The following is a 13,092-nucleotide window of genomic DNA, read 5'->3' on the forward strand; positions in this document are numbered from 1 at the left end:
CAGCAGACATGGGGCGAACACTGGCCGGGAGCAGCAGACATGAGGGAACACTGGCCGGGAGCAGGAGACATGGGGCGAACACTGGCCGGGAGCAGCAGACATGGGGGAACACTGGCCGGGAGCAGCAGACATGGGGGAACACTGGCCGGGAGCAGCAGACATGAGGGAACACTGGCCGGGAGTAACAGACATGGGGGAACACTGGCCGGGAGCAGCAGACATGGGGGAACACTGGCCGGGAGAAGCAGACATGGGGGAACACTGGCCGGGAGCAGCAGACATGGGGGAACACTGGCCGGGAGCAGCAGACATGGGGGAACACTGGCCGGGAGCAGCAGATATGGGGGAACACTGGCCGGGAGCAGCAGACATGGGGGAACACTGGCCGGGAGCAGCAGACATGGGGGAACACTGGCCGGGAGCAGCAGACATGGGGGAACACTGGCCAGGAGCAGCAGACATGGGGGAACACTGGCCGGGAGCAGCAGACATGGGGGAACACTGGCCGGGAGCAGCAGACATGGGGGAACACTGGCCGGGAGCAGCAGACATGGGGGAACACTGGCCGGGAGCAGCAGACATGGGGGAACACTGGCCGGGAGCAGCAGATATGGGGGAACACTGGCCGGGAGCAGCAGACATGAGGGAACACTGGCCGGGAGTAACAGACATGGGGGAATACTGGCCGGGAGCAGCAGACATGGGGGAACACTGGCCGGGAGAAGCAGACATGGGGGAACACTGGCCGGGAGCAGCAGACATGGGGGAACACTGGCCGGGAGCAGCAGACATGGGGGAACACTGGCCGGGAGCAGCAGATATGGGGGAACACTGGCCGGGAGCAGCAGACATGGGGGAACACTGGCCGGGAGCAGCAGACATGGGGGAACACTGGCCGGGAGCAGCAGACATGGGGGAACACTGGCCGGGAGCAGCAGACATGGGGGAACACTGGCCGGGAGCAGCAGACATGGGGGAACACTGGCCGGGAGCAGCAGACATGGGGGAACACTGGCCGGGAGCAGCAGACATGAGGGAACACTGGCCGGGAGCAGCAGACATGGGGGAACACTGTCCGGGAGCAGCAGACATGGGGCGAACACTGGCCGGGAGCAGCAGACATGGGGGAACACTGGCCGGGAGCAGCAGACATGGGGCGAACACTGGCCAGGAGCAGCAGACATGGGGGAACACTGGCTGGGAGCAGCAGACATGGGCGAACACTGGCCGGGAGAAGACATGGGCGAACACTGGCCGGGAGCAGCAGACATGGGGGAACACTGGCCGGGAGCAGCAGACATGGGGCGAACACTGGCCAGGAGCAGCAGACATGGGGGAACACTGGCTGGGAGCAGCAGACATGGGCGAACACTGTCCGGGAGCAGCAGACATGGGCGAACACTGGCCGGGAGCAGCAGACATGGGGCGAACACTGGCCGGGAGCAGCAGACATGAGGGAACACTGGCCGGGAGCAGCAGACATGGGGCGAACACTGGCCGGGAGCAGCAGACATGGGGGAACACTGGCCGGGAGCAGCAGACATGAGGGAACACTGGCCGGGAGTAACAGACATGGGGGAACACTGGCCGGGAGCAGCAGACATGGGGGAATACTGGCCGGGAGCAGCAGACATGGGGGAACACTGGCCGGGAGAAGCAGACATGGGGGAACACTGGCCGGGAGCAGCAGACATGGGGGAATACTGGCCGGGAGCAGCAGACATGGGGGAATACTGGCCGGGAGCAGCAGACATGGGGGAACACTGGCCGGGAGCAGCAGACATGGGGGAATACTGGCCGGGAGCAGCAGACATGGGGGAACACTGGCCGGGAGCAGCAGACATGGGGGAACACTGGCCAGGAGCAGCAGACATGGGGGAATACTGGCCGGGAGCAGCAGACATGGGGGAACACTGGCAGGGAGCAGCAGACATGGGGGAATACTGGCCGGGAGCAGCAGACATGGGGGAACACTGGCCGGGAGCAGCAGACATGGGGGAACACTGGCCGGGAGTAACAGACATGGGCGAACACTGGCCGGGAGCAGCAGACATGGGGGAACACTGGCCGGGAGCAGCAGACATGGGGGAACACTGGCCGGGAGCAGCAGACATGGGGGGAACACTGGCCGGGAGCAGCAGACATGGGCGAACACTGGCCGGGAGCAGCAGACATGGGGGAACACTGGCCGGGAGCAGCAGACATGAGGGAACACTGGCCGGGAGCAGCAGACATGGGGGAACACTGGCCGGGAGTAACAGACATGGGGGAACACTGGCCGGGAGCAGCAGACATGGGGGAACACTGTCCGGGAGCAGCAGACATGGGGGAACACTGGCCGGGAGCAGCAGACATGAGGGAACACTGGCCGGGAGCAGCAGACATGAGGGAACACTGGCCGGGAGCAGCAGACATGGGGGAATACTGGCCGGGAGCAGCAGACATGAGGGAACACTGGCCGGGAGCAGCAGACATGGGGGAACACTGGCCGGGAGCAGCAGACATGGGGGAACACTGGCCGGGAGCAGCAGACATGGGGGAACACTGGCCGGGAGCAGCAGACATGGGGGAACACTGGCCGGGAGCAGCAGACATGGGGGAACACTGGCCGGGAGCAGCAGACATGAGGGAACACTGTCCGGGAGCAGCAGACATGGGGGAACACTGGCCGGGAGCAGCAGACATGGGGGAACACTGGCCGGGAGCAGCAGACATGGGGGAACACTGGCCGGGAGCAGCAGACATGGGCGAACACTGGCCGGGAGCAGCAGACATGGGGCGAACACTGGCCGGGAGCAGCAGACATGAGGGAACACTGGCCGGGAGCAGCAGACATGGGGCGAACACTGGCCGGGAGCAGCAGACATGGGGGAACACTGGCCGGGAGCAGCAGACATGAGGGAACACTGGCCGGGAGTAACAGACATGGGGGAACACTGGCCGGGAGCAGCAGACATGGGGGAATACTGGCCGGGAGCAGCAGACATGGGGGAACACTGGCCGGGAGCAGCAGACATGGGGGAACACTGGCCGGGAGCAGCAGACATGGGGGAACACTGGCCGGGAGCAGCAGACATGGGGGAATACTGGCCGGGAGCAGCAGACATGGGGGAATACTGGCCGGGAGCAGCAGACATGGGGGAACACTGGCCGGGAGCAGCAGACATGGGGGAACACTGTCCGGGAGCAGCAGACATGGGGGAACACTGGCCGGGAGCAGCAGACATGGGGGAACACTGGCCGGGAGCAGCAGACATGGGGGAACACTGGCCGGGAGCAGCAGACATGGGGGAATACTGGCCGGGAGCAGCAGACATGGGGGAATACTGGCCGGGAGCAGCAGACATGGGGGAACACTGGCCGGGAGCAGCAGACATGGGGGAATACTGGCCGGGAGCAGCAGACATGGGGGAACACTGGCCGGGAGCAGCAGACATGGGGGAACACTGGCCAGGAGCAGCAGACATGGGGGAATACTGGCCGGGAGCAGCAGACATGGGGGAACACTGGCCGGGAGCAGCAGACATGGGGGAACACTGGCCGGGAGCAGCAGACATGGGGGGAACACTGGCCGGGAGCAGCAGACATGGGCGAACACTGGCCGGGAGCAGCAGACATGGGGGAACACTGGCCGGGAGCAGCAGACATGAGGGAACACTGGCCGGGAGCAGCAGACATGGGGGAACACTGGCCGGGAGTAACAGACATGGGGGAACACTGGCCGGGAGCAGCAGACATGGGGGAACACTGTCCGGGAGCAGCAGACATGGGGGAACACTGGCCGGGAGCAGCAGACATGAGGGAACACTGGCCGGGAGCAGCAGACATGAGGGAACACTGGCCGGGAGCAGCAGACATGGGGGAATACTGGCCGGGAGCAGCAGACATGAGGGAACACTGGCCGGGAGCAGCAGACATGGGGGAACACTGGCCAGGAGCAGCAGACATGGGGGAACACTGGCCGGGAGCAGCAGACATGGGGGAACACTGGCCGGGAGCAGCAGACATGGGGGAACACTGGCCGGGAGCAGCAGACATGAGGGAACACTGTCCGGGAGCAGCAGACATGGGGGAACACTGGCCGGGAGCAGCAGACATGGGGGAACACTGGCCGGGAGCAGCAGACATGGGGGAACACTGGCCGGGAGCAGCAGACATGGGGGAACACTGGCCGGGAGCAGCAGACATGGGGGAACACTGGCCGGGAGCAGCAGACATGGGGGAACACTGGCCGGGAGCAGCAAACATGGGGGAACACTGGCCGGGAGCAGCAGACATGGGGGAACACTGGCCGGGAGCAGCAGACATGAGGGAACACTGGCCGGGAGCAGCAGACATGGGGGAACACTGGCCGGGAGCAGCAGACATGGGGGGAACACTGGCCGGGAGCAGCAGACATGGGGGAACACTGGCCGGGAGCAGCAGACATGGGGGAACACTGGCCGGGAGCAGCAGACATGGGGGAACACTGGCCGGGAGCAGCATACATGGGGGAACACTGACCGGGAGCAGCTGACATGGGGGAACACTGGCTGGGAGCAGCAGACATGGGCGAACACTGGCCGGGAGCAGCAGACATGGGGGAACACTGGCCGGGAGCAGCAGACATGGGGGAACACTGGCCGGGAGCAGCAGACATGGGGCGAACACTGGCCGGGAGCAGCAGACATGGGGGAACACTGGCCGGGAGTAACAGACATGGGGGAACACTGGCCGGGAGCAGCAGACATGGGGGAACACTGGCCGGGAGCAGCAGACATGGGGGAACACTGGCCGGGAGCAGCAGACATGGGGGAACACTGGCCGGGAGCAGCAGACATGGGGGAACACTGGCCGGGAGCAGCAGACATGGGGGAACACTGGCCGGGAGCAGCAGACATGGGGGAACACTGGCCGGGAGCAGCAGACATGGGGGAACACTGGCCGGGAGCAGCAGACATGGGGGAACACTGGCCGGGAGCAGCAGACATGGGGGAACACTGGCCGGGAGCAGCAGACATGGGGGAACACTGGCCGGGAGCAGCAGACATGGGGGAACACTGGCCGGGAGCAGCAGACATGGGGGAACACTGGCCGGGAGCAGCAGACATGGGCGAACACTGGCCGGGAGCAGCAGACATGGGGGAACACTGGCCGGGAGCAGCAGACATGGGCGAACACTGGCCGGGAGCAGCAGACATGGGCGAACACTGGCCGGGAGCAGCAGACATGGGGGAACACTGGCCGGGAGCAGCACAGTGTAAGGACCAGAACCATCACAGTGTAAGGACCACAGAGAAATCTGCAAATCAGTGGTGTGGGTGGAGTAACATTGTGTGGGCGGGGCTACACAGGCGGCACAGAGCTGGGGTGGGGTTACACAGTGTAGATGAGGTTACATAGTGTGCGTGTTAATACCGTGTAGGCGGGGTAACAACGCAGCGCTGAGGTGAGGCGGGGTTATTGTGGGTGGGGTTATACCGTGTGGGCGTGGTTACACAGAGGTGACAATCAGTGGTGAGGGTGAGGGTGGGGGCAGGGTTACACTGAGGGCAGGGTTACACAGGCAGCACTGATCTGGGGCAGGGTTACACAGTGTGGGCAGGGTTACACAGGCAGCTCTGATCTGGGGCAGGGTTACACAGTGTGGGCGGGGTTACACAGGCAGCTCTGATCTGGGGCAGGGTTATACAGTGTGGGCGGGGTTACACAGGCAGCACTGATCTGGGGCAGGGTTATACAGTGTGGGCGGGGTTACACAGGCAGCACTGATCTGGGGCAGGGTTATACAGTGTGGGCAGGGTTACACAGGCAGCACTGATCTGGGGCAGGGTTATACAGTGTGGGCGGGGTTACACAGGCAGCACTGATCTGGGGCAGGGTTACACAGTGTGGGCAGGGTTACACAGGCAGCACTGATCTGGGGCAGGGTTACACAGTGTGGGCGGGGTTACACAGGCAGCTCTGATCTGGGGCAGGGTTACACAGTGTGGGCGGGGTTACACAGGCAGCACTGATCTGGGGCAGGGTTATACAGTGTGGGCAGGTTTACACAGGCAGCACTGATCTGGGGCAGGGTTACACAGTGTGGGCGGGGTTACACAGGCAGCACTGATCTGGGGCAGGGTTATACAGTGTGGGCGGGGTTACACAGGCAGCTCTGATCTGGGGCAGGGTTACACAGTGTGGGCGGGGTTACACAGGCAGCCCTGATCTGGGGCAGGGTTACACAGTGTGGGCAGGGTTACACAGGCAGCACTGATCTGGGGCAGGGTTATACAGTGTGGGCGGGGTTACACAGGCAGCTCTGATCTGGGTTACACAGTGTGGGCGGGGTTACACAGGCAGCACTGATCTGGGGCAGGGTTACACAGTGTGGGCAGGGTTACACAGGCAGCTCTGATCTGGGGCAGGGTTACACAGGCAGCTCTGATCTGGGTTACACTGTGAAGGAGGGGTTACACAGGCAGCACTGATCTGGGGCAGGGTTACACAGTGTGGGCAGGGTTACACAGGCAGCACTGATCTGGGGCAGGGTTACACAGTGTGGGCAGGGTTACACAGGCAGCACTGATCTGGGGCAGGGTTACACAGTGTGGGCAGGGTTACACAGGCAGCACTGATCTGGGGCAGGGTTACACAGTGTGGGCAGGGTTACACAGGCAGCTCTGATCTGGGGCAGGGTTACACAGTGTGGGCGGGGTTACACAGGCAGCACTGATCTGGGGCAGGGTTACACAGTGTGGGCGGGGTTACACAGGCAGCTCTGATCTGGGGCAGGGTTACACAGTGTGGGCGGGGTTACACAGGCAGCACTGATCTGGGGCAGGGTTATACAGTGTGGGCAGGTTTACACAGGCAGCACTGATCTGGGGCAGGGTTACACAGTGTGGGCGGGGTTACACAGGCAGCACTGATCTGGGGCAGGGTTATACAGTGTGGGCGGGGTTACACAGGCAGCTCTGATCTGGGGCAGGGTTACACAGTGTGGGCGGGGTTACACAGGCAGCCCTGATCTGGGGCAGGGTTACACAGTGTGGGCAGGGTTACACAGGCAGCACTGATCTGGGGCAGGGTTACACAGTGTGGGCGGGGTTACACAGGCAGCACTGATCTGGGGCAGGGTTATACAGTGTGGGCGGGCTTACACAGGCAGCTCTGATCTGGGTTACACAGTGTGGGCGGGGTTACACAGGCAGCACTGATCTGGGGCAGGGTTACACAGTGTGGGCAGGGTTACACAGGCAGCACTGATCTGGGGCAGGGTTATACAGTGTGGGCGGGGTTACACAGGCAGCACTGATCTGGGGCAGGGTTATACAGTGTGGGCGGGGTTACACAGGCAGCTCTGATCTGGGTTACACAGTGTGGGCGGGGTTACACAGGCAGCACTGATCTGGGGCAGGGTTATACAGTGTGGGCAGGGTTACACAGGCAGCCCTGATCTGGGGCAGGGTTATACAGTGTGGGCGGGGTTACACAGGCAGCTCTGATCTGGGGCAGGGTTATACAGTGTGGGCGGGGTTACACAGGCAGCACTGATCTGGGGCAGGGTTATACAGTGTGGGCAGGGTTACACAGGCAGCCCTGATCTGGGGCAGGGTTATACAGTGTGGGCGGGGTTACACAGGCAGCCCTGATCTGGGGCAGGGTTATACAGTGTGGGCAGGGTTACACAGGCAGCACTGATCTGGGGCAGGGTTATACAGTGTGGGCGGGGTTACACAGGCAGCTCTGATCTGGGTTACACAGTGTGGGCGGGGTTACACAGGCAGCACTGATCTGGGGCAGGGTTACACAGTGTGGGCGGGGTTACACAGGCAGCCCTGATCTGGGGCAGGGTTACACAGGCAGCTCTGATCTGGGTTACACTGTGAAGGAGGGGTTACACAGGCAGCTCTGATCTGGGTTACACAGTGTGGGCGGGGTTACACAGGCAGCACTGATCTGGGGCAGGGTTACACAGTGTGGGCAGGGTTACACAGGCAGCTCTGATCTGGGGCAGGGTTACACAGGCAGCTCTGATCTGGGTTACACTGTGAAGGAGGGGTTACACAGGCAGCTCTGATATAGTGCGGGGTTACACTGAGGGCAGGGTTACAGTGGCAGCTTTGAGTTCAGGAAGGGTATCACTGTGAGGGCGGGGTTACAGAGGCAGCTCTGAGCTGAGGCGGGATTACACTGAGGGTGGGGTTACGCAGGCAGCTGTGAGGTGGGGCATGGTTACACTGTGAGGGCCGGTTACACAGGCAGCACTGAGCTGGAGCGGAGTTACAATGTGAGGGTGGGGCTATACAGGTAGCTCTGAGCTAGGGCGGGGTTACTTTGAGGGCGGGGTTACTTTGAGGGCGGGTTACACAGGCAGCTCTAAGCTGGGATGGGGTTACAGTGTGAGGGTGGGGCTAAGCAGGTAGCTCTGAGCTAGGACTGGGTTACACTTTGAGGGCGTGGTTACACGTGAGGGCGGGGTTATAAAGGTAGCTCGGAGCTAGGGTAGGGATACACTTTGAGGGTGGGGTTACACTGTGAGGGGTGTTACACAGGCAACTCTGAGCTGAGGTGGGGTTACAATGTGAGGGCGGGGCTATGCAGGTAGCTCTGCGCTAGGACTGGGTTACACTTTAATGCCGGGGTTACATGGTGAGGGTGGGGTTACACTGTGAGGGCGGGGCTATGCATGTAGCTTGGAGCTAGGGCGGGATTACACGTTGAGGGCGGGGTTATACAGGTAGCTTGGAGCTAAGGCGGTGTTACACTTTGAGGGCGGTGTTACACGGTGAGGGTGGGGCTATGCATGCAGCTAGGGCGGGGTTACACATTGAGAGCGGGGTTATACAGGTAGCTCGGAGCTAGGGCGGGGTTACACGGTGAGGGCGGGGTTATACAGGTAGCTCGGAGCTAGGGCGGGGTTACACGGTGAGGGCGGGGTTATACAGGTAGCTCGGAGCTAGGGCGGGGTTACACGGTGAGGGTGGGGTTACACGGTGATGGTGGGGCTATGCAGGTAGCTCAGAGCTAGGGCGGGGTTACATGGTGAGGGCGGGGTTATACAGGTAGCTCTGCGCTAGGACTGGGTTACACTTTGAGGGCGGGGTTACACGGTGACGGCGGGGTTATACAGGCAGCTTGGAGCTAGGGCGGTGTTACACTTTGAGGGCGGTGTTACACGGTGAGGGCGGGGCTATGCATGCAGCTAGGAGCTAGGGCGGGGTTACATGTTGAGGGTGGGGTTATACAGGTAGCTCGGAGCTAGGGCGGGGTTACACTTTGAGGGCGGGGTTACATGGTGAGGGCGGGGCTATGCATGTAGCTCAGAGCTAGGGCGGGGTTACACGGTGAGGGCGGGGTTACACAGGTAGCTCAGAGCTAGGGCGGTGTTACACTTTGAGGGTGGGGTTACACTTTGAGGGCGGGGTTACACATTGACGGCGGGGTTATACAGGCAGCTTGGAGCTAGGGCGGTGTTACACTTTGAGGGCGGTGTTACACGGTGAGGGCGGGGCTATGCATGCAGCTAGGAGCTAGGGCGGGGTTACATGTTGAGGGTGGGGTTATACAGGTAGCTCGGAGCTAGGGCGGGGTTACACTTTGAGGGCGGGGTTACATGGTGAGGGCGGGGCTATGCATGTAGCTCAGAGCTAGGGCGGGGTTACACGGTGAGGGCGGGGTTACACAGGTAGCTCAGAGCTAGGGCGGTGTTACACTTTGAGGGTGGGGTTACACTTTGAGGGCGGGGTTACACATTGACGGCGGGGTTATACAGGTAGCTCGGAGCTAGGGCGGTGTTACACTTTGAGGGCGGTGTTACACGGTGAGGGCGGGGCTATGCATGCAGCTAGGAGCTAGGGCGGGGTTACATGTTGAGGGTGGGGTTATACAGGTAGCTCGGAGCTAGGGCGGGGTTACACTGTGAGGGCGGCGTTAAACGGTGAGGGCGGGGTTATACAGGTAGCTCAGAGCTAGGGCGGGGTTACATGTTGAGGGTGGGGTTATACAGGTAGCTCGGAGCTAGGGCGGGGTTACACGGTGAGGGTGGGGTTACATGGTGAGGGCGGGGCTATGCAGGTAGCTTAGAGCTAGGGCGGGGTTACATGGTGAGGGCGGGGTTATACAGGTAGCTCTGCGCTAGGACTGGGTTACACTTTGAGGGCGGGGTAACACGGTGACGGCGGGGTTATACAGGCAGCTTGGAGCTAGGGCGGTGTTACACTGTGAAGGCGGGGTTACTTGGTGAGGGCGGGGCTATAAATGTAGCTCGGAGCTAGGGTGGGGTTACACGTTGAGGGTGGGGTTATACAGGTAGCTCGGAGCTAGGGCGGGGTTACACTGTGAGGGCGGCGTTAAACGGTGAGGGCGGGGTTATACAGGTAGCTCAGAGCTAGGGCAGGGTTACATATTGAGGGCGGGGTTATACAGGTAGCTCGGAGCTAGGGCGGGGGTTACACTGTGAGGGTGGGGTTACACGGTGAGGGCGGGGCTATGCATGTAGCTCAGAGCTAGGGTGGAGTTACAGGGTGAGGGCGGGGTTATACAGGTAGCTCGGAGCTAGGGCGGGGTTACACGTGAGGGCGGGGCTATGCATGTAGCTCATAGATAGGGCGGGGTTACACGGTGTGGGCGGGGTTATACAGGTAGCTTGGAGCTAGGGTGGGGTTACACTGTGAGGGCGGGGTTACACGGTGAGGGCGGGGCTATGCATGTAGCTCGGAGCTAGGGCGGGGTTACACGGTGAGGGCCGGGTTATACAGGTAGCTCGGAGCTAGGGCGGGGTTACACGGTAAGGGCGGGGTTATACAGGTAGCTCGGAGCTAGGGCGGCGTTACACTTTGAGGGCGGGGTTACATGGTGAGGGCGGGGCTATGCATGTAGCTCGGAGCTAGGGTGGGGTTACACGGTGAGGGCGGGGTTATACAGGTAGCTCGGAGCTAGGGTGGGGTTACACTGTGAGGGCGGGGTTACACATTGAGGGCGGGGTTACACGGTGAGGGCCGGGTTATACAGGTAGCTCGGAGCTAGGGCGGCGTTACACTTTGAGGGCGGGGTTACATGGTGAGGGCGGGGCTATGCATGTAGCTCAGAGCTAGGGCGGGGTTACACGGTGAGGGCGGGGTTATACAGGTAGCTCGGAGCTAGGGTGGGGTTACACTGTGAGGGCGGGGTTACACATTGAGGGCGGGGTTACACAGGTAGCTCAGAGCTAGGGCGGTGTTACACTTTGAGGGCGGGGTTACACATTGAGGGCGGAGTTATACAGGTAGCTCGGAGCTAGGGCGGGGGTTACACTGTGAGGGTGGGGTTACACGGTGAGGGCGGGGCTATGCATGTAGCTCAGAGCTAGGGTGGAGTTACAGGGTGAGGGCGGGGTTATACAGGTAGCTCGGAGCTAGGGCGGGGTTACACTTTGAGGGCGGGGTTACACGTGAGGGCGGGGCTATGCATGTAGCTCATAGATAGGGCGGGGTTACACGGTGTGGGCGGGGTTATACAGGTAGCTCGGAGCTAGGGTGGGGTTACACTGTGAGGGCGGGGTTACATGGTGAGGGCGGGGCTATGCATGTAGCTCGGAGCTAGGGCGGGGTTACACGGTGAGGGCCGGGTTATACAGGTAGCTCGGAGCTAGGGCGGCGTTACACTTTGAGGGCGGGGTTACATGGTGAGGGTGGGGCTATGCATGTAGCTCAGAGCTAGGGCGGGGTTACACGGTGAGGGCGGGGTTATACAGGTAGCTCGGAGCTAGGGTGGGGTTACACTGTGAGGGCGGGGTTACACTTTGAGGGCGGGGTTACACATTGAGGGCGGGGTTATAAGGTAGCTCGGAGCTAGGGCGGGGGTTACACTGTGAGGGTGGGGTTAAACGGTGAGGGTGGGGCTATGCATGTAGCTCAGAGCTAGGGTGGGGTTACAGGGTGAGGGCGGGGTTATACAGGTAGCTCGGAGCTAGGGCGGGGTTGCACTTTGAGGGCGGGGTTACACGGTGAGGGCGGGGCTATGCATGTAGCTCACAGATTGGGCGGGGTTACACGGTGTAGGCGGGGTTATACAGGTAGCTCGGAGCTAGGGTGGGGTTACACTGTGAGGGCGGGGTTACACGGTGAGGGCGGGGCTATGCATGTAGCTCGGAGCTAGGGCGGGGTTACACGGTGAGGGCCGGGTTATACAGGTAGCTCGGAGCTAGGGCGGGGTTACACGGTAAGGGCGGGGTTATACAGGTAGCTCGGAGCTAGGGCGGCGTTACACTTTGAGGGCGGGGTTACACGGTGAGGGCGGGGCTATGCATGTAGCTCAGAGCTAGGGCGGGGTTACACGGTGAGGGCGGGGTTACACAGGTAGCTCAGAGCTAGGGCGGGGTTACACGGTAAGGGCGGGGTTATACAGGTAGCTCGGAGCTAGGGCGGCGTTACACTTTGAGGGCGGGGTTACACGGTGAGGGCGGGGCTATGCATGTAGCTCAGAGCTAGGGCGGGGTTACACGGTGAGGGCGGGGTTATACAGGTAGCTCGGAGCTAGGGTGGGGTTACACTGTGAGGGCGGGGTTACACGGTGAGGGCGGGGCTATTCATGTAGCTCTGAGCTAGGGCGGGGTTACACGGTGAGGGCGGGGTTATACAAGTGGCTTGGAGCTAGGGCGGGGTTACACTTTGAGGGCGGGGTTACACGGTGAGGGCAGGGCTATGCATGTAGCTACGGCGGGGTTACACGGTGAGGGCGGGGTTATACAAGTGGCTTGGAGCTAGGGCGGGGTTACACTTTGAGGGCGGGGTTACACGGTGAGGGCGGGGTTATACAGGTAGCTCGGAGCTAGGGCAGGGTTACACTGTGAGGGCGGAATACACAGGCAGCTCTGAGCTGGGGTGGGCAGCGTGGCCCTCACCTCAGGTAGTCCCTCCGGCACAGGATGAGGTTGGCCTTGGTGTACAGCGTGGAGCCCACCTCCCCCAGGCGGCAGTCGCAGCAGGCGCACTTCAGGCAGTCCTCGTGCCAGTACTTGTCCAGCGCCTTCAGCAGGTAGCGGTCCTTGATCTTGCGGCTGCAGCCAGCACAACCCTTCGCCTTCGTGTCCGGCTGAACAGAAAGCATTTGTATTCCTGAGAGAAACGGAGAAAAGGTGTTAGA

The 13,092-nt window shown here is 61.8% G+C and overlaps 1 protein-coding gene across 2 annotated transcripts in view; it reads right to left on the bottom strand.

Moving 5' to 3' along the window:
* LMO3 (LIM domain only 3) overlaps nt 1-13,092 on the bottom strand; it is a 109,039-nt gene that overhangs the window by 41,326 nt on the left and 54,621 nt on the right. For both annotated transcript variants that reach the window (XM_069762749.1, XM_069762750.1), the window contains exon 2: nt 12,851-13,064. In XM_069762749.1, the coding sequence (XP_069618850.1) occupies nt 12,851-13,064 (214 nt within the window). The remainder of the gene's footprint in view (nt 1-12,850; nt 13,065-13,092) is intronic.

This window comes from Ranitomeya imitator, chromosome 4 (genome assembly GCF_032444005.1).
Source record: "Ranitomeya imitator isolate aRanImi1 chromosome 4, aRanImi1.pri, whole genome shotgun sequence".
Classification (NCBI taxonomy): Eukaryota; Metazoa; Chordata; class Amphibia; order Anura; family Dendrobatidae; genus Ranitomeya; species Ranitomeya imitator.